Source organism: Somniosus microcephalus, chromosome 3 (genome assembly GCF_052327205.1).
Source record: "Somniosus microcephalus isolate GS21.2 chromosome 3, FLI_Smic_1.0, whole genome shotgun sequence".
Taxonomy (NCBI): domain Eukaryota; kingdom Metazoa; phylum Chordata; class Chondrichthyes; order Squaliformes; family Somniosidae; genus Somniosus; species Somniosus microcephalus.
The window spans coordinates 41,667,892-41,688,128 of NC_140989.1; the positions used below are offsets into that span (position 1 = coordinate 41,667,892).

Below are 20,237 nucleotides of genomic sequence, written 5' to 3' on the forward strand. Positions count from 1 at the left end.
AAAGGATATCAATGTACTGGTTTCAGGGGTAACGGCTCTAAGTTATGAATGGAGATTCAGTGACTAGAACATGCTTTCATTGAAGAAGACTGAGCATTTAAAATAAAAACATACATCATGTCTGCTCAGAGTGAAATGGATCATCTAGTTGTAAACTGTAACAAAAATGGAGCATTTTTATTTAAGATTGAACTTGATATTGGCTTCCTTAATTGTGTCATAGTACGTAAGGGGTTACCCGCACATAAATCGTACCCCAGTTGATACATTTATTGTTCTTGTATATCTTCTGCTGACTATACCTTTATATTCAATTCATTTTTATTTTTAAAAAATTCGAAAGAAGTTGTAAGCAAGTTCTTCAAGATAAAATTAGTCAGCATTTAGAGATGCATGGGATAATCTAGGACAGTGCGCATTTATGACAAATTTACGAGTTTTTTGATGAAGTGACTGATTGTATAGATAAAGGGAATGAAATAAAGTTCGGAGAAACTTGCCCGACCTGAACTCCTCCCCCGCTTGGAAATCCCGTCCCAGTAAAGACCGGGGCCGATATTGTGTCTGGTTCTCAGGCTGTCAGGTGGCTATTGTTCAAGGTACCACCGTTCTCTGGCCCTTTCAAAGTGCTCTGTGCTGTTTCTTCCATGAGGAATGTATCATTCCCATCAGTGTGATGCAGGGACCAAGAAATGGAATCTCTCACAATCTTTCCTGATCCCTGCAGGCGTTAAGCCCCATTGCGATTTGGTCATTGGGTTTAATGACCGAAGGATTTGGAAGAGCTTTATTAAGTATGCATGCTGAAAGCAAATGAAAGCCAAGGGCAGCTTGGAAAGATTTCCCAAACTCCAGGTGAAAATTCCGTCCAGTATCAGTTCTGTCCATTTCAACTGGCCATTAAAGTATACTGGATGTGGAAGGAAAATCTTGAAGGGATAGAGGTATTTTTCCTTTTTTAGCTGTTCTCAGTTTTTTTTTGTTTATTCTCTTTCAGTTTTTTGTTGTTCCTTTTCTTGTTTCCACAATTTTTCTGCCACCCAGAGCTGTGCCAGCCCCTTTATTGCATTTGGCAGCTTGATTTTTTTCTGCCCTTCCTTTTAAATAGCTGCAGCAGCACAGGACATTTCACTACTGCACTGAGTGAGATCCAAGCTATAAGCAAATTCTACGCTGGGACCTTGCTCTGCCGAATTAAGTTAAACTAACCACAAAAGTCTTGGTGGGATTGGTCATTCAGAACATACAGTTGTTGCTATTTTACATGACCTGGATTGTTTGAATCGACGAGCATTGTAGTGTACAATAACAAAGAGATCAAATATTTAGCATTTTTATTGTTGCTACATATAGATAGAGATTTGCTGTCAAAACTATTAGAATGAGGCATCTAGGAATATGGATAGCAAAATTATTACGTTGTTTACTAGCTGACCCGTGAAATGACTACAATAGTTTAAAATGGATTTGTCAATAAATGCATTTAACAATTACTTTTGTTTTCCTTAGGTGAAATGGGGCCAATGGTTGCATCCACTCTAAAGCTTGGGATTGCGATTTTAAATGGCGGGAATTCCACAGTTCAGCAGGTAAATCAGACTGAATACAAAAGCAAGGGATTGATGATTAATCGATACCAGGTGTTGGTTAGGTCATAATTGGAGTACTGAATGCAGTTTGAATGGATGACCTCACACTTACCTGCGATGAAATCCATCTGCCACAATTTAACCCACTCACTTAATCTATCAATGTCTCTTTGTAATTTTATGCTCCTGTCTACACTACTTACTATGCCACCAATCCTTGTGTCATCGGCAAACTTGGATATATGGCTCCCTATTGTGTCATCTAAGTCATTAATAAATATAGTGAATAGTTGAGGCTCCAGCACAGATCCTTGTGGGACACCTCTAGTCACTTCATTCCAATTTGAGTACATACCCATTATCCCTACTCTCTGTCTTCTACCGCCAAACCAATCTCCTAACAAGGTCAATAATTTGCCTTCAATTCCATGAGCTTTAATTTTAGCTAACAGTCTCTTAGGTGGAACCTTATTGAATATCTACTGGAAGTCCACATAAGCCACATCTAAAGGCATTCCCCCTGTCTACTACTTCAGTTACTTCCACAAAACATTCAATGAGCTTTGCTAGACATGACCTACCCTTTACAAATGCATGTTGGCTCTCTCTAATCAGCTCAATTGTCTCTATGTGCTCAGTCACTCTGTCCTTAATTATAGATTTCAATAACTTCCCCACAACAGATCTATAATTTCCTGGTTTCTCTCTCTCACCTTTCTTAAATAATGGAGTTACATTTGCAGCTTTCTAATCTAAAGTGACTATCCCTGAATCGAGAAAGCTTTGGAAGATTATGGCTAAAACATTTACAATTTCCTCACCTTTTAAAACCCTAGGGTGGAATCCATCAGGTCCTGGGGATTTGTCAGGCTTTAGTTTTCTAATACTGTTCTCTTGCTTATGTTAACTTTAGTGAGTTCCAGTCTTGGATTCATTATTAGTTTCCCTGGAACATCAGGTATATTAACCTCTTCCTCTACTGTGAAATTATTCAACAAGTCTGTCATTCCCTTATTTTCATTTGCAATATTACCCACATCTATACCAGCATGATGAGCCAAATGGACAAGAAACATATAAGACCAGACCATCAGAAGTAATTATTTTCTTAGCATTGTCCTTTTGACTTTGCCTTGCTCAAATATGGTTATTTTGTTGACAGTGATTCATTTTGTGCTGGATAAGACGCAAGCTAAATCAGGTTTGGTGGTATAAGTGATGGGCTTGTTCCTAGTCTGTTGATTTAAGGTTGAAATTTACTCTTAATCGTTCTTTCAAGTAAATTACTTTAATCCAGCTGTTCCTATTAAACCAGAGTAATGCAGTGTCCTAGGCCCAACCATCTTCAGCTGCTTCATCAATGACCTTCCCTCCATCATAAGGTCAAAAATGGGGATGTTCGCTGATGACTGCACAGTGTTCAGTGCCATTCGGAACTCCTCAGATAATGAAGCAGTCCATGCCCGCATGCAACAAGACCTGGACGACATTCAGGCTTGGGCTGATAAGTGGCAGGTAACATTCGTGCCACACAAGTGCCAGGCAATGACTATCTCCAACAAGCGAGCGTCTAACCACCGCCCCTTGACATTCAACGACATTACCATCGTCGAATCCCCCACCATTAACATCCTGGGGGGTCAACATTGACCAGAAACTTAACTGGACCAGCCACATAAATACTGTGGCAACAAGAGCAGGTCAGAGGCTAGGTATTCTGCAGCAGGTGACTCACCTGACTCCCCAAAGCCTTTCCACCATCTACAAGGCACAAGTAAGGAGTGTGATGGAATACTCTCCACTTGCCTGGATGAGTGCAGCTCCAACAACCCTCAAGAAGCTCGACACCATCCAGGACAAAGCAGCCCACTTGATTGGCACCCCATCCACCACCTTAAACATTCACTCCCTCCACCACTGGCGTACCGTGGCTGCAGTGTGTACTATCAACAAGATGCACTGCAGCAACTCGCCAAGGCTCCTTTGGCAGCACCTCCCAAACCCGCGACCCCTTCCACCTAAAAGGACAAGGGCAGCAGGCGCATGGGAACACCACCACCTCCAAGTTCCCCTCCACTTCACACACCATCCTGACTTGGAAATATATCGCCATTCCTTTATCGTCGCTGGGTCAAAATCCTGGAACTTCCTCCCTAACAGCACAGTGGGAGTACCTTCACCACATAGACTGCAGCGGGTCACCTTCGCAAGGGCAACTAGGGATGGGCAATAAATGCTGGCCTTGCCAGCGATGCCCAGATCCCATGAATGAATAAAAGAAGATTAGTACTCCAGAGCACAATGACCCTTCGAACCAAAACATTTCCCACAGTAATTTCTACGTCTTTGAACATGGTGAACTGTAACAGAAAATGGTATTTGGCATACATGAAATATAAACTAAAGGGCACAATCCTAAAGGTGGTGCATGAACAAAGAGACCTGGGGGTATGTGTGTACAAATCCCTGAAGGTGGCAGGGCAGGTTGAGAAAGTGGTTAAAAAAACATACGGGATCCTGGGCTTCATAAATAGAGGCATAGAGTACAACAGCAAGGAAGTTACAATGAAGCTTTATAAAACACTGGTTTGGCCTCAACTGGAGTATTGTGTCCAATTCTGGGCACCGCACTTTAGAAAGGATGTGAAGGCCTTAGAGAGGATGCAGAAAAGATTTACGAGAATGATTCCAGGGATGAGGGTCTTCAGTTACTTGGATCAACTAGAGAAGCTGGGGTTGTTCTTAGAGCAGAGAAGTTTGAGAGGAGATTTGATAAGAGTTTTTCATAATCATGAGGGGTCTAGACAGAGTAGATAGAGAGAAACTGTCCCCATTGGTGGAAGGGTCAAGAAACAGAGGACACAGTTTTTAGGTGATTGGCAAAATCACCAAAGGCGACATGAGGAAAAATAAATTTACGCAGCGAGTGGTTAGGATCTGGAATGCACTGCCTGAAAGGGTGGTGGAGGCACACTCAATCGTGGCTTTAAAAAGAGAGTTGGATAAGTAACTGAAGGAAAAAAAATTGCAAGGCTACAGGGAAAGGGTGCGGGGAGTGGAACTAGCTGAAGTGCTCTTGCAGAGAGCCGGCACGGGATCGACGGGCCGAATGGCATCCTTCTGTGCTGTAACCAGTCTATGATTCTGTGATTCCTGATTATATAGGTTAAAAATGCAACATGTAGCCAGTTATCCATCACATGAAGTCTGGTTTTCATGTTCTGCAGAAAATGCTCGACTGTCTCAAAGAGAAGAAGGACGTGGGTTTCTTTCAGAGTCTTGCCGGTCTCATGCAATCTTGCAGGTAAGGATGTCACGTGACCCCCTCCAATTAATACTTTATTCCATGTGAGGTTTTTTTTAGCACTCTTTAATCTAATTTTTTAATTTTTAAGTTCCTGATTATTGTATTCAGAGATATGAGGCAGGTTTTTAACTTGCAGGCGGGTAGCGAGCAGGGGGTCTTGAATGCGGTCAGGAAACCCAGGAGAACGGGTTTCCCTCGGGCCCTGCCGAATTTAACGGCAGGGCCTGATCAACATTCTGTTTCTCTGCTTCCCGCCCGCAGCCAGCCAAATTGAGAGGCTGGCTGGCTGTCGGCGGGTAGCAGAGAGGAGGGAGGGAGAGATTGGAGATCGGGGAGGGGGAGGTAGAAAGGCCGCGGATTGGCGGGGGGAGGGGGTGTCGGAGATCGACGGTGGGTGTAAGAAGGCCGGGGATCGGAGGGGGCTGGGGGTCGGAAGGCTGGAGGGGGTGCCAGAGGCGGAGGATCGGAGGCCGGAGTGGGAGTTGAGGGCTGAGGGTGGTGGTGGGATCAGAAAGCTGGAAGGGAGATTGTAGATCATAGGCCTCGGGTGGGGAGGTCACAGGCCTTGGGCAGAGAGGTCAGAAACCTTGGGGGGGTGGGTGGTGGTCGGAGGCCTTGAAGCAGGGGAGGCGGTGAAGTCGGGGGAGATCGGAAGGGTGGGGGGTGGTGGTGTCCAATCGTGGGGGGTTGGCAAGGCAGGAATGCTGGATCCAGCAGATAAGTGGAAAGCAGTCCTGGACTTCCTTTAGCTGCCCTGTTCCCCGAGGCCGAGAAACCCGCCCGCCCACAGTTAAATTTAAAATGAGGCATGCAGCCTCATTATAATATTTAACATGCCAACCCACCTCCTGGGAGCGGGTTGGCTGCCCACCCCACCGTCCCGCCTCAGTTAAAACTGGAAGTGGGCAGGTTGGGGTCAAGATTCAAAGTTTTAACACTTTAACCTCCCACATGACTCCAACCCACCAGTTTTTTGGCGGGTTAAAATTCCTCCCACGTACTTTGAGCCCAGCTTTAGTTAAATTTGATTTAGCAGGTTACTGATGGACTCACCAACTGACCAGTTTTTCACGTGTAGCTTCAGGAGGCAGCCTCAGTTGAGTGGTTTGATAATACACTGTTTCATTCTTAATATAGTTTCTGGCTTTTGCTATTGTGTAATTTTGGCGGTGTATTTGGGAGTCTCACACCTCCAATGCTGAGGCACTAAATTAAGATTTCTTCCCAGGTGGTCAGCCAATATCAGCTGTTTGTTACAATCACTAATTTATGGGCCCATATTTTATTGAAAAAATAACGGCATGTGAACGACACACGCTGATATTAATGTGCAAGTCAGCCGGCAACCTGTGGTGAGGAAGAGATACCCTGTGAATTGCAAATCGCCACAAGTTGCCTGACGATTTGCACCACTCTGCTGTTAGCTTTGTGAAAACGACATCTCGCGTAACCGCCCCGTGATTTTCATGAAGTTGTTGCATTTACACATTAATTGCCCATTAAACTCACCACAGAAAGTTAAATGTAGTAATTAACAGCTTACGTATCCTTTTAACAATGTGAGAATTGTTAATGGCTGTCAATCAACCTCTCTTGCCCAGAAAGTGAATATTTTAAAATGTGGAATCTCATTCCTTCACAATGTCAAATTTTTAGGTTTTTAAAAATGTTTTCTTACTTTTCCTTTCTGTCTCTTTTTTTCTCTCTTAATGCAATCTTTATTTCCCTCTCTTTATTTTTGTTTCTGTACCTGACTTGATCTTGAATTCAACCCCTTTTAATTCACCCATCTTCTCAGACCTTCCTATGTTTATTTCTCAATCCTTTAAGCTCATTGGTTAAGGAGATACGCTGTTTGTCCTTTTGTTCACCGACTGGCACTTCCAGCAACTTTATGGGCAAAATCATTTTGAGCGGAAGGGTGCAGGAGCAAGTCTAACTAATAGGGCACGCCCTGAGTGTCAGCTGTGGCTCAGTCTCTCCGCACTCTTGTTTCTGAGTCAGAAGGTTGAGGGTTCAAGTCCCACTCCAGCGACTTGAGCACATAAAGCTAGGCTGACGCTCCAGTGGAGTGCTGCACAGTCGGAGGTGCCGTCTTTCAGGTGAGACGTTAAACCGAGGTCCCGTCTGCTCTCTCAGGTGGACGTAAAAGATACCAAGGCATTATTTTGAAGAAGAGTAGGGGAGTTATTCCCGGTGTCCTGGCCAATATTTATCCCTCAATCAACATAACAAAAACAGATGATCTGGTCATTATCACGTCGGGTGGTCATGAAAGGCGCTATATAAATGCAAGTCTTTCTTTCTTACGAGATGCCCTGCACCGACAAATTCTGGGCTTTTAGTTTATTAAGAGTTTGGTGTTTTCAGTATTCTGATGCTGCAGTTATTCCTAGATATTTGGCGATAGAGTAGTTATTTACATTTTCGTAGTCTGATTTCACATTTGCAGCCAGTTGTCAGATTATGTAGCAGCTACACTTTATTTTTGTTAAAAGACTAAAGGAAACCATGGAGCAATGGAAAACAAGTTCCCTTTTATAGCACAGTTTGTGGATTCAATGTCATGTTGGATTCACAACTGATTCATGGGTGATGTAAATGTTCGGGGCAATTTGCCTTCAACAGGACCACACTGCGTAGATATGCAGTATTTCATAAATACGTATTGTAGGATTTCTTGAATGCTTTGGAGACCTTGTTCCACATACTCTTTCTTGGCATACTGCCAAGTGGAAACTCGTGTTTGTGTCATTTCTCTTCACCTTGCAGGTGACAATTTTAATCTCTCCAGTGTGTTCTACACTGTGCTTAGCCAGCTCTTGAAAGTCTGGCATACTGACGTGTCCTACTTGAGGGAGGGAACCATAGAGTGTTTAGCAACAGTTCAGTAATTATAAATTGCACTCTGCTCACCTCCCGCTGTTCGGGGACAGTCTGGCTCCTAGTGCTTGGCTTCTTTAGTTCACATTTTGTATGTTGGCATGGCTTACCTGGAGAATATGCACTGCACCGTAATACTGTAGCTGGACCAAGCAGCAGATGATGAGTAAGTCTGTTACGTGATATTAATCCTGAATGTCCAGAAATTCAAAGTGGCAGGCACATTGCGGGTAGTTCTGCCTAGATCCTTCCACCATTCTGAAACTGGATATCAACCAATTGAGGAAAGCCTGAGATTTAGGATTTAAAAAAAATTGTTTTGGGGTTATGGGTGATGCTGATGAGGTCAGTTTATTATAATATTGCTGATCCTAGTTGAGAAGATGGTGGAGGGCCTTCTCCTTCATACACTATAGTCTTTCTGGGGATGATGCTTCCCTGATGGGGATGAGCAGGAAATTTCAGGATTTTAACCCAGCGACAATGCAGGAATGGTGGTATATATTCAGTTGTGTGACTTAGAGGGAACTTGCAGGTGATAGTGTTTTCATGACGCTGCTGCTCTTGTCCCACCTCGATGGTAGATGTCGCGGGGCTGGGAGATGCTGTTAAAATAAGCCTGCAGTGCATCCTGTAGATAGTCCATACTGCAGCCACAGTGCCTCAGTGGTGGAGGTGGTGAATATTGAGTTCAGTGGCACATGTGCAGACTTCTTTGCCTTGGGACGGTATCGAGCTTTTTGAGCGCTGTGTGGCAGGTGAGTGGTGAGCATTCCATCACACTCTTTACTTGAGCCTTGCAGATGGTGGAGAGCCATTGAAGGACCAGGTGGTGAATCACTCGTCGCAAAATACCCAGCCTCTTCCCTGCTCTTCTGGCTGTGGTATTGACCTGGTTGCATACAATATATGAGAAACAACTATTTTCAGCAATATACGGAATGCTTATTAACTTCTCTTCTGCTAACCATTTTTAGTGAATGTCAATATCTCTAGTTTTCCATATTTTCCATGTACAATATTCCAGGCAGCAGTGAGTAGTCTCCTGGTAATGAGAAGCTGCTATTGTTTTTCTCCCCACCCATTTCTGCTGCACTTAAGTAGTTACAGGAAACTCTTTATTATCCGGCACCAACAGGACCGGCGTGGTGCCGGTTTATCAAAAAGTCCGGATTACAGAGAGGTATAGTTTAAAAGGTACGAGAGCTCCGTACGCAGCAACAAATCCAGGCTTCCCTGTTGCTTAGCAACATGTGCAGGAACTCCGGTCACAGACCAAGTGTCCCTGTTGCTTAGCAACAAGTGCACGAACCCCAGTTACACAGCCACAGATCCAGGAACTGCCACTAATATAAAGTAAAACTTACCTGAACCTACTCCTGAATTTTGCCAGTTAAAAGAGAGTTTCCTGTAATAGCTTCGACAACAAAATTTCAGGCTTGATTTTACCATCTACATTAAATATTTTTTTAAAGGAGCTTATGTTAGGAGTTAGATATTCAGTGCAATTCTACGTTTTCAACATGCACCTTTTGGAGTCTCCTTTTAAGGTGAACATGACAGAATTCAAAATATGCATTTGAGTCTGACATTAGTGATACTACATGAAACGATAAAGCACATCATACCATGTGGTCATGTCACTGAGAATTTACTATCTGTGGCTCCATCGAGTTTTATCAATACCTTTAAATTTCCACACTTTAAAGTATTTTTTTTTCAGGAAGCCTAAACAGCGAAATAATATTTATTTCTTTATGTTAATTACAGCGTACTTGATCTAAATGCATTTGAACGGCAGAACAAAGCAGAAGGACTTGGCATGGTGACAGAAGAGGGATCAGGTATATGCTGAAGCACCTTATGGTATTCTAGTCATCTTTTATAAGCTCTTTAATAAAAATAAGGAGAAAGACACTATTGCTTTGTAATTATCCCAAGGTATACTAGCGTGTAAACGCTTAATGCATCTGTATGAAATGTCTTCCTGCACTATCTTAACAGAGGTGTCAAACTGCTTGCTTTAAAAGAGTTATTGGCCTAGAAATTCACTTTGGGGCGGCCAGCTCGCTCGCGCCCAAAAGTTAGCGCTGGGCGGGGAGCCATTAGCGATCGCCAGATATTCAGTGTTAGCGCCCCAAATCGGAACCGGGCGCTATACCAGGGTGTGCCCGCCTCCGCTTGGGGCGCTGACACTGAATTTCAGCGCTCTTGGCGCCGCTGCGCCAGCCGCTGCGGAACTGCAGGCCTCCTCCTTCTCTTAAGGGGGAGCTGCCTGCAACGGGGAGATCGCCGCTGGAGAGTGCCGGCAAATGAGCCCGGTACCACGGAGAAGTGCCGGGTTCGCGGAAAGCAGCCGGCAATGCCGCGGGGGGGGGGTGGGGGGAGGAGGCCGGGGAAGGAGTTGCGGGCAGGCGGCCGCCGAAAAAGCGGCCGGCCGCACCTTCACCTTTAAAGCGCCCCACTAAGGCTACAGCACGGCCCCGTTTTTTGGTCGCTGTTTGCGGCCGCTTCGGAGGAGGCGGCCGCTACTAAATATGGGGATCGGGCCGGTTTCGGGGCGGAACCGGGGCGCTGCGCACACCGATGACGTCATCGGTGCCGGTGCAGCGCTAACGGCTACCGCCGCCAATACCGCTGCGCTGAATATCAGCGCAAACTCATTTTTGGCGCAGAAGCCCTCTTTAGGCAGTAACTGGCCGCAAAGCTGGCAGCGCCTTAATGAATTTCTAGGCCATTGCCTCCATTAGAGATGAAAAAATTGCATACGAATGTGTTAAGCATTCACATACTGGTATCTCATGGCACAATTTTAAAGCCAGGGAGTCGTATTTAATAATAGTTAAATGCACATTTTTTGGGGAATACTAATTTATAATTTTGTATAAAACTGAACATGGGAGAACATGCTTAGGTTTCTTTTTGCAATTGTATTTCACAAACTGACAATAATTGCACTGCTGTTTCGAAAGAAAAACAATTGCAAATGATGTTAAATTCCCTGTTCTACTAAAATACTCAGAAATAAATAGTTTTTGAATGTAATAAAATAAACTCCTTTCAGAAGGCTACTGTTGCTACGGTAAAGGCTCCTGCAAAGCATTTTTATTATTTCAGTATGCAGAAAGAGTTGTAACGACAAGGTCGACTACTGATTTATTGGTGTTTTATTTAAGTTGTCTAGGTGGCACAGGCAGATCCATTTTTGAAACTAAAATGCAAACTAGGTTGATTGATTTGCAATACAGCAGTTGTAGGGGGGAATTTTAACCTAAAAAAATGAGTGGGTTGGGGGGGGGGGGGGGGGAAGTTAAAGTGTTAAAAATCTGAATCCCGACCTAAACCTGCCTCTAACCTGCCCACTTTCGGTTTTAACGGAGGCAGGATTAGGGTGGGCATCCAATCTGCTGCCGGGAGGTGGGTCATCTGTTTAAATATTATAATGAGGCTGGAAGCCTCTGCTTTAAACTCCATTTTGAATTTAACTTTAGCTGGTCGGGTTTTGCAGGCCTCATGAAACCCGCCAGCTAATGCAAGGCAAGGATTGCTGGATCCAGGAGGCAAGTGCCTTTACACTTACCCCCTGAATCCAGCGTCCCAGCTTAACCCACCCTCCCCGTGATTGGAGACCCCCCCTGCGAGGACTCCAATCCCTCCCCCAGGGCTCCGATTCCCCCTCCAGATCTCCAAATCCCACCATGAGGCCTCCCCATCAACCCCCACCTCGTGCTCCTCCAGCCCTCCGATGTCATCTGCCTTGCCCCCCCACCCCCCGCTCCTCTGGCCCTCCCCATGCTCCTCCCGGCCCTCAATCTCTGCCTTCCTAGCCCCCAATCTCTGCCTCACCATCATGCTCCTCCGGCCCTCCGATGTCATCTGCCTTCCCCCTGCCCCAGCTCCTATGGTCAACGATCTTTGCTGATTTGAAGTACTTAGGTTTTAAAGGCTTGATTTAGATAAATAAACCATGCTTTTAGAGAAAAATATCAACAATCATACTAAAATCAATAAATTAATTTTGTATATCGTAAGATCTGCATTTATGGTCTACTTTAAGGGACAAGTGTCTTTAACAGTGAGTCCCAAATACCAACCTTTGAATGGAAATGAAGCCTGGATTAAAGAGCCAAATTGTTTTAATTAATACTCTTCAAAATACTTACCAACACATTTATTTTCCTGTTACAAAGTGTAATTTAAAAATATAAGCCTACAAATTATTAGAAAAAATGTTACACAGTTACTAAGATTCTAGATTTTGGTAAGGCTAACTTTAATAGGAGGAGGCAGAGAATGATGACAGCAAACTTTTCAAAACTGTTATTGGGTAAAACTACAGATGAAAAGTGGGAGGTGTTCAAAAAAGTATTTGGCCTAATACAGGACCAATCTATACCCCAAAGGGGCAAGAGCTCTACTTATCAACTAAAACAGCCATAGTCAGTAAAAGAGGTGAGAGATAACATAAAACTAAAGGAAAGAGCATAAAAAAGTGCAAAGAATAGTGTAAATCCAGGGAACTGGGAGAGATATAAAGAACAGCAAAAGAAGACAAAGAAGAGCTGCAAAAAGAAACTTGCAAGGGATATCAAGATTAACACAGAAAGTTTTTATAATTCTAGCAGAAGAAAACGGTTAGTCAAGGTTAATGTGGGCCCCTTAAAAAACAGATGGGGGTATTATTGCAAATGAAAATAAGGAAATAGCAGACTTGTTGAATAATTACTTTGTGCCAGTCTTCACAGTAGATAAAGAGGATAATATACCTGATATTCCAGGGAATCTAATAATGAATCAAGGACTGGAAATCACTAAAGTTAACATAAGCAAGAAAACAGTATTGGAAAAATTAATGGCACTAAAGACTGACAAATCCCCAGGAGCTGATAGTCTCCAGCCCAGGGTTTTAAAGGAAGTAGGTGAGGAAATTGCAGATGCTTTAGCCATAATCTTCTAAAGCTCTCTATATTCAGGAATTGTCCCTTTAGATTGGAAAATTGCATATGTAACTTCATTATTTAAGAAAGGTGAGTGAGAGAAACCAGGAAATTATAGACCTATTAGTCTAACATCTGTTGTGGGGAAGTTATTGGAATCTATAATTAAGGACAGAGTGACTGAGGACTTAGAGACATTTGAGCTGATTAGAGAGAGCCAACATGCAGGTGTAAAGGGTAGGCCATGTCTACAAAGCTCATTGAATTTTCTGAGGAAGTACCTAAAGTAATAAATAGGGGGATGTCTATAGATGTAACACTCTCGCCTCTGAGTCAGAAGGTTGTGGGTTCAAGTCCTATTCCAGAGACTCGAGCACACAAATCTAGGCTGACACTGCAGTGCAGTACTGAGGGGGTGCTGCACTGTCAGAGGTGCCGTCTTTTGGATGAGACGTTAAACCGAGGCCCTGTCTGCTCTCTCAGGTGGACATAAAAAGTCCCATGGCGCTACTTCGAAGAAGAGCAGGGGACTTATCCCCGGTGTCCTGGCCACTATTTATTCCTCAATCACCATCACTAAAAAACAGATTATCTGCTCATTATCACATTGCTGTTTGTGGGAGCTTGCTGTGCGCACATTGGCTGCCACGTTTCCTACATTACAACAGTGACAACACTTCAAAAGTACTTCATTGGCTGTAAAGTGCTTTGGGACGTCCTGAGCTCGTGAAAGGAACTTTATAAATGCAAGTCTTTCTTTTTATGTGGACTTCCAGAAGACCTTCGATTAAGTTCCACTGAAACAACTGTTAGCTAAAATTAAAGCTCATGGAATTGAGGGTAAATTATTAACCTTGTTAGGAAATGGGTTAGGAGGTAGGAGACAGAGCCTAGGGATAATGGGTATTTACTCGAGTTGGAAGGAAGTGACTAGTGGTGTCCCACAAGGATCTGAACTATTCACTATATTTATTACTGACTTAAATAACACAGTAAAGAGGCATATATCCAAGGTTGCCGATGACACAAAGATTGGTGGCATAGTAAGTAGTGTAGACAGGAACGTAAAATTACAAAGAGATATTGATAGATTAAGTGAATGGGCAAAATTGTGGCAGCTGGATTTCACCACAGGTAAGTGTGAGATCATCCATTTAGGACCAAAAAGGGATAGATCCGCCTATATTTTAAATGGTGAAAAGTTAGGAACAGTGGAGGTCCAAAGAGATTTTAGGGTCCATGTACGCAGATCACTAAAATATAAGAGTCAGGTACAAAAAATAATCAAGAAGGCTAATAGAAATTTAGCCTTTATATCTAGCGGTCTAGAATATGAAGGGGGAAGTTTTTGCTACAGTTATACAAAGCCCTGGTTAGACAACATCTGGAGCACTGTGTACAGTTCTGGGCACCGCACTTTAGAAAGGATATATTGGCCTGGGACGGAGTGCAGCGCATATTCACCAAAATGTTACCAGGGCTCCAAGGGTTAAATTATGAGGAGCAATCACATAAACTAGGCTTGTAATCCCTGGAATATAGAAGGTTCAGGTGTGATGTGATTGAGGTTTTTAGGATTTTGAAAGTAATTGATGGGGAAGTCAAGGACAAGGGGATATAACCTTAAAATCAGAGTCAGGCCATTCAGGTGAGAAGTTAGAAAACACTTCTTCACACACAGGGTGGTAGAAGTGTGGAACTCTCTCCCACAAAAAGCAGTAGATTTTAGCTCGATTAATAATTTTAAATCTGAGACTGATAGATTTTTGCAAGCCAAGGGTATTAAGGAATGTGGAGCCAAGACGAGGGGATGGAGTTAAGTCACTGGTCAGCCATGATCTCATTAAATGGCAGAACAGACTTGAGGGGCTGAATGCCCTACTCCTGTTCCTAAGTGCTGTTTGTGACATTAGCATATGAACACTTAACCCATTTGTATGGCATTCCTCTATCCATTACTTTAATTGAAAAATTAATCCCTTTATTTGAAAGTAAAATGGTAAATTCATCTGTTAAAATAGCAGACAGATGAATGTCATATGATACATTATCACAAACAGTAATTTGTGGGCTACAGGTGTCAGAAATCCTTTCTGAATTCTTATTATTCTCCAAACTAACCAAAACAGGTCATGTTATATATTCGTAATGCAAAAGCAGCAATGCAGCTGCAATTATCAAAAGATAATGCATTTTACTTTTTCAGCAACAAAAATATCCTACTTAATCCAACTTTTGATGTATCCAGCAAGTCTTTTTAGAGGTATCCTTTATTAACTACAAAAAAGTTTATCAATACAAATGTAAATACTACTTGATCTGGAAGCCTCTCTTTTGAGAAGCCAATCATACTGCTGCATTTTTGAGCGTTGTAACCATCAATTTTTATTTGATCCTTCTACCTCTTGATTTTGAAACATTCCTCATTATAATTGTCTTGTATATCGTTCAACAATCATAGCCATTTAGTTGTGATTTATCTGTCACTTGTTCTCTTGTTATGTCATGTGACTGTGTTGCCAAAAAAAGCGTTGTATTTCATGAAAACAAAATAACTCACCAAATATCGCTCTTTGAAAAATGCGTCACCACTTACCAAATTACAAACGACAATCAACTAAATTAAATTTTCAGCAGACACTAGGATCAGATTTTAAATGAAAAATGAGGAAGCCTTTGAACTGCACAGATTTTTCAAGTACTTTACCAACAGCAGTATGTATTAAATGTATGTACCTGTGCAGTAGGATATGTATGTGTGTGTGTGCATGCGTGTGCGTGTTTGTAAAAAAAAATCAAGTGTTGAATTGTTCATTTTGAATTCATTGCATAAATAAATGTTGAAATAAACACAGGGCTCGTTAATTATTGAAAGTACCTTTTTTTGTTTTACATGACATAAACCCTTTGTTATTTAGTTAGAAAAAAACCCAAAGAGATGTGTATATTCTCTGTTTTTTTAATATATGGTTTTCTTTTTGTGTGACTTTTGCAATTCTGTTTTCCCCTCTTTCAACCTACCCGATTCTTATAAAATTTAGAATGAAGTTGAGTATAATTTCTAACTACCTAATCTCATCTTTTTTTTCTTTGGTTTCAATTGTTCTGTCTTCCCTTCCTCAGTCATCACTCATGAGCGCGGTAATTATAACTCTGCCATTTCCTTTGTTACCTTGTGTCAGCACTGTACAGGTCCTGAACTCTTGCCAATTTGCACTCTTAGACATTGTGCATAGTTGTTAATGAAAAAGAAAAATATATATTTTTTTGTTTTTGCTTTAGAAAAGTTTAAGCCTTTTAGCCAACTTCATGTCTGTTTTGCCTCTCTCTCAGGATTTGCACAGTAACTGGCACACTAGATGTAAGAACTGTGAGCCGTTAAGTGGCGTAGTTTTGCAGTGGTTGGATGTGCCAAACTGTGGTGTACAGTTACTGTAGTATTTGTTGTGTATTCAATGTGGCTTTATGGCTGCACCTGTCAATGTGCAAGTAACACCTAAGGGACTTTTAGTGTTAATTTTTGTACCTAATTTAACTTTTCAGTTGCTTTAAAAACTGATGTGCAATGGCGCTGATTATTTGTTGTGATGCAGTTGACATTCTTTGTGTGAGTTTACTGTGTGTTTAACTATCTACCTTTTTTTGCACTGGGTTCCTTTGCATATACTGTAATGTAAAGTTCAGGCTTGTTGCAGAGGGCCTTTGTATTGTTTTGGCTATTTAGGTTCAGCCCGCTAAAGATAAAACTCTGGAGATCAGAATTGCATACTGGTTGCAGAAATGGAATCATGTTTTATAACACGCACCAGACATACTAAGGTTTGAGTAAGGTCGATTAGATCACAATTAAATTCTCAACGATTGACGTAGTACTTGAAGTGTGGACATTGTTTTGCACGGAGTGTACAGGCAGCGGTCGTACTGAGAGCTGCTTTCAGCAACAACAACAACAACAAAAAATCACCTTTTCCCAAAATTGAATAGAACTACCCCCATGAATTCCAAAAAAGGACAGAATGTACACAGCAAGTCCTTCAACACCTGAAAAGTGGTTTAAGATAGGTCAAACAGTTTCTGCACCTTAAATCTTTGGAATGATTTCATAAGTTGTAATGCCTGTCATCTTGGAGTTCTGATGACAGTTATAAACTGTTTCAATATCACATGCATGAGATTATGACATTAGCTGACCCTCTTTCCCCCCTCAACCTCTGAAGCAGATTAAGTATTTGTTACCTCTCCTGGGTATATTTTATGCTCCATGTAAATACCATCGCCGTTTACGCCATTTCTGCAGAGTTTCCACCAATCTTCTGCTGAAGTTATGGCGGGAGGTCGGAAAAACTCAGCGGAAATTCCAGCCCACATTTCTATTCAATTACAACAATGTCGTCTTTCGCTGTGTTGCTTAGGAGTTACAGGTCACAGAACAAATATAATTCCCAGTGTTTCTGGATCCAGTATGCTTTTTCAGCCAGGTCATTTAAGCCTAGTCAGTAAATTAATTCACATTAAAATAACCACCAGCACCGTTTGTTTTTCTTTTCCCTATGTTGTCGTTTCACTCACTCTGTAGTACACATCTAAAAAGTCCCATGTGAAGTCATAAAGCCATTCAGCATTAGCTTTTTCCATCAACCATGACTTGGTGTCAGTGGTCTTCATATTTTAGAAGCGTTGACATGGTTCAGGCCCACAACTTAACAAATTTGGTTCTCGTGACTAGTTTCAATTATTAAAAAATTGAGCTCAGATCAGCTTTGCAATTGTCTTGGCTCCACTGCTGAGGTTGGCGACAGTGTGGATATTGTGTGATTGTTCAGTTTGAACAATCCCATGCATCAAAGTGACACTTTCTCAAATTTACAACTTTGAACACTCAGCCAAATTTTATTTTCATCATATAAGAACCCTTTATCTTTTTTCACTGTGCGAAAATGTGGCTGGGCCATGCGCAGTCTGTGGTCGCAAGGGTGGGTGGCTGACTAGCTGTCGGGCTTTGCTGCTATTCAGCTGATTGCAACGGCCTGGCAATGAAGCTTCATTTGATTTGCGCTCACACACACATATACCAGGCCAGCTCGACTACATTAACACATAATTTTAGGAAAATCAATAAATATTGGCAACAGCCATGTCAACTTCTAAAATAGTTTTCATGTGTTTTATTTTGAGTGTTTTCCGGTTTCATTTTTGGTAGGCATATTTTGTGCGTGGCTGTTTTTATTTGTTCTCTATCTGTGAAGTGCACTGTGTGGGCTTCTGATAGAACAGTAGCTATGATTAGCAACTATTGGGAATATAGGAGGGATATATATATTTGTAATTTAATGAACAAAGTGCAAGCTTTTTAGATTTAAGATGCCAGGCTCCTGATACTGACACACTGCACTCTCGCTCTCACTGGCATCTTGTAGGTGAGAAGGTGATGCAGGATGATGAGTTTACGTGTGATCTCTTTCGATTTCTCCAGCTGCTCTGTGAAGGTCACAACTCAGGTGTGTAACAAAGGCTTGGTGTGTTCTCTGGACATGGCACAGCACATTTACACCACACTTGGAAAAAAGAATGCCTGCCTATTATCGTATTCACATCTTATTCAATTTTACCTGTTAACTGGTAGACTATTGACGTAGAAACCAACTTCAGAATTGAAAGGATTTATGTTATAAAGCCATTGAGACCAGGAATAGCCAACCTTTTGGTGTTGGAAGCCAGATACGTGTTTCAAAACCAGTAGGTTGGCCGCCTACAATTACACAAATGTCAAAGTGTGAATTTCTCATACACAGAAAATCCAAACAACCCATTGCACAAAATAACAAACTCATATAACACAAAGCGTCCAAATGCAAGACTCCCAACATTAAAATACAAGACCAGCATACTCAAAATTGTGAGAACGCATGCACAGAATGATGCAACCCCCATATACAAAAAAGCAAGACTATCTACGTACACAAAATGTGAAATTCCTATATGCACAAAAAAGTAACACCATCCAAGCACAAAAAGGTAAGGCCACCAATTAACAAAAAAAACTTTGTTATACAGTAAAATAGCGAGACTTCCCATACACAAAAATAGCAAGACCTCCCTTATGCAAAAATACCAAAACCATCCCATACACAAAAATAATAAGATCCCAATATATAAAAATAGTGAAATTCCCCATATACAAAATTAGTGAGACCCTCCCTCACCCAAACACAAGACTCTCCAATATACAAAATTAACAAGACCCCCCCCCCCGCCATACACAAAAACTAGAACCCCGTACGCAAAAAAAGTGAAGCTCACAGGCCATGTCTTGGACACTCCAGATTGGACTATCATTGATGGCTCTTATTGGCCCAGAAATTCCGTTCGCAGGCCTCCCGTGGGCGGAGGGCTGCGATCTGGAAAAATCTGCGCCTGGACCGGATATGAATAGAGATCACCCCCAAAAACATAGTAAAACTTTAAATAATTTTTTTTTTTTTAATCTCATTTTTAAAATGACTTTAAATTACATGAATTAAGTATTTTAAACAAAAATTTCATTTTTTGAAAAGAAAAATTAAAGTTTTTAATGGGGCTAAAAATAAACTTACCTTTCTTTAAAGTATTTTTAAATGATAAATCAGTGGGAAAATGTTTTTTTTTTACTTTACTTTTTTCAACTCTTATCCTGGTAAAACCAGGCGCAAGAATTGTAAGTGTTTTCTGCGGGCGGAGGGTCTCCAAAAAACGGAACTCTCCACCTGCAGAGGCCCTTCTCCCGGGCGGCCGGAGGATCTGTCAAGGGCTTTCTTGACAGATCGGAAATGCCGGTTTCCAGCGCATGCGCAGTGCATGCCTGAAACCGGCATTTCCGTTGGCCCTACGGGTGAGTACACAGCGCGTACACACCCGTAGGGATCGGAATTTCTGCCTCATTACCTATTTGATTAATATCAGACTGTTATACGTAACCTGCCCTTGAGCTGTGGCAATGGAGCATACAATATTTTGGATCCCTGTTCATTCTTTAAATGCTGATTTCTTTGTCTGAAGATTTCCAGAATTACCTCCGAACCCAGACGGGCAACAACACAACAGTCAATATCATCATTTCAACTGTGGACTACCTCTTGAGAGTTCAGGTACTGTCTGTCAGAGATATGTGCATATCTTCAGTTTTGGTTGGAGCTGATTTGTGTGGACGGAATGCGCAAGTTAAGTGAAACTTAAGCATCACACATACTAACCCCGGTTTTAACCAGGAATGGGAGTCGGGCGGGCAGGCGGGGGGACCGGGCAAGTGGGAAACGTGATCAACCTCAGCAGGGTGAGGCTTGGGCAATTGAAACTCCCGGGACTCATCTGTATGCCGGCAGTCAGCTGCCCACCCAAAACGGTTGAGACGCGACAGCTGACTGGCGGACGGGAGCGGTCGTTTGAGCAGCAGGAAACTCATCAGCAAGAAGGTAAATTGCAGTCAGTGAGTTTTGGGAGAGTCTTGCAGGTAGGAAGTGGGTAGCCTGGGACAGGGAAGGCCTA

General features: G+C 42.2%; 1 protein-coding gene across 1 annotated transcript in view; it reads left to right on the forward strand.

Annotated features, from left to right (window-relative positions):
• Window positions 1-20,237, forward strand: part of ryr2a (ryanodine receptor 2a (cardiac)) — a 957,985-nt gene that overhangs the window by 811,435 nt on the left and 126,313 nt on the right. The window contains exons 80-84 of the mRNA XM_085980259.1: window positions 1,510-1,589; window positions 4,817-4,893; window positions 9,550-9,623; window positions 18,134-18,214; window positions 19,752-19,840. Of these exons, the coding sequence (XP_085836385.1) occupies window positions 1,510-1,589; window positions 4,817-4,893; window positions 9,550-9,623; window positions 18,134-18,214; window positions 19,752-19,840 (401 nt within the window). The remainder of the gene's footprint in view (window positions 1-1,509; window positions 1,590-4,816; window positions 4,894-9,549; window positions 9,624-18,133; window positions 18,215-19,751; window positions 19,841-20,237) is intronic.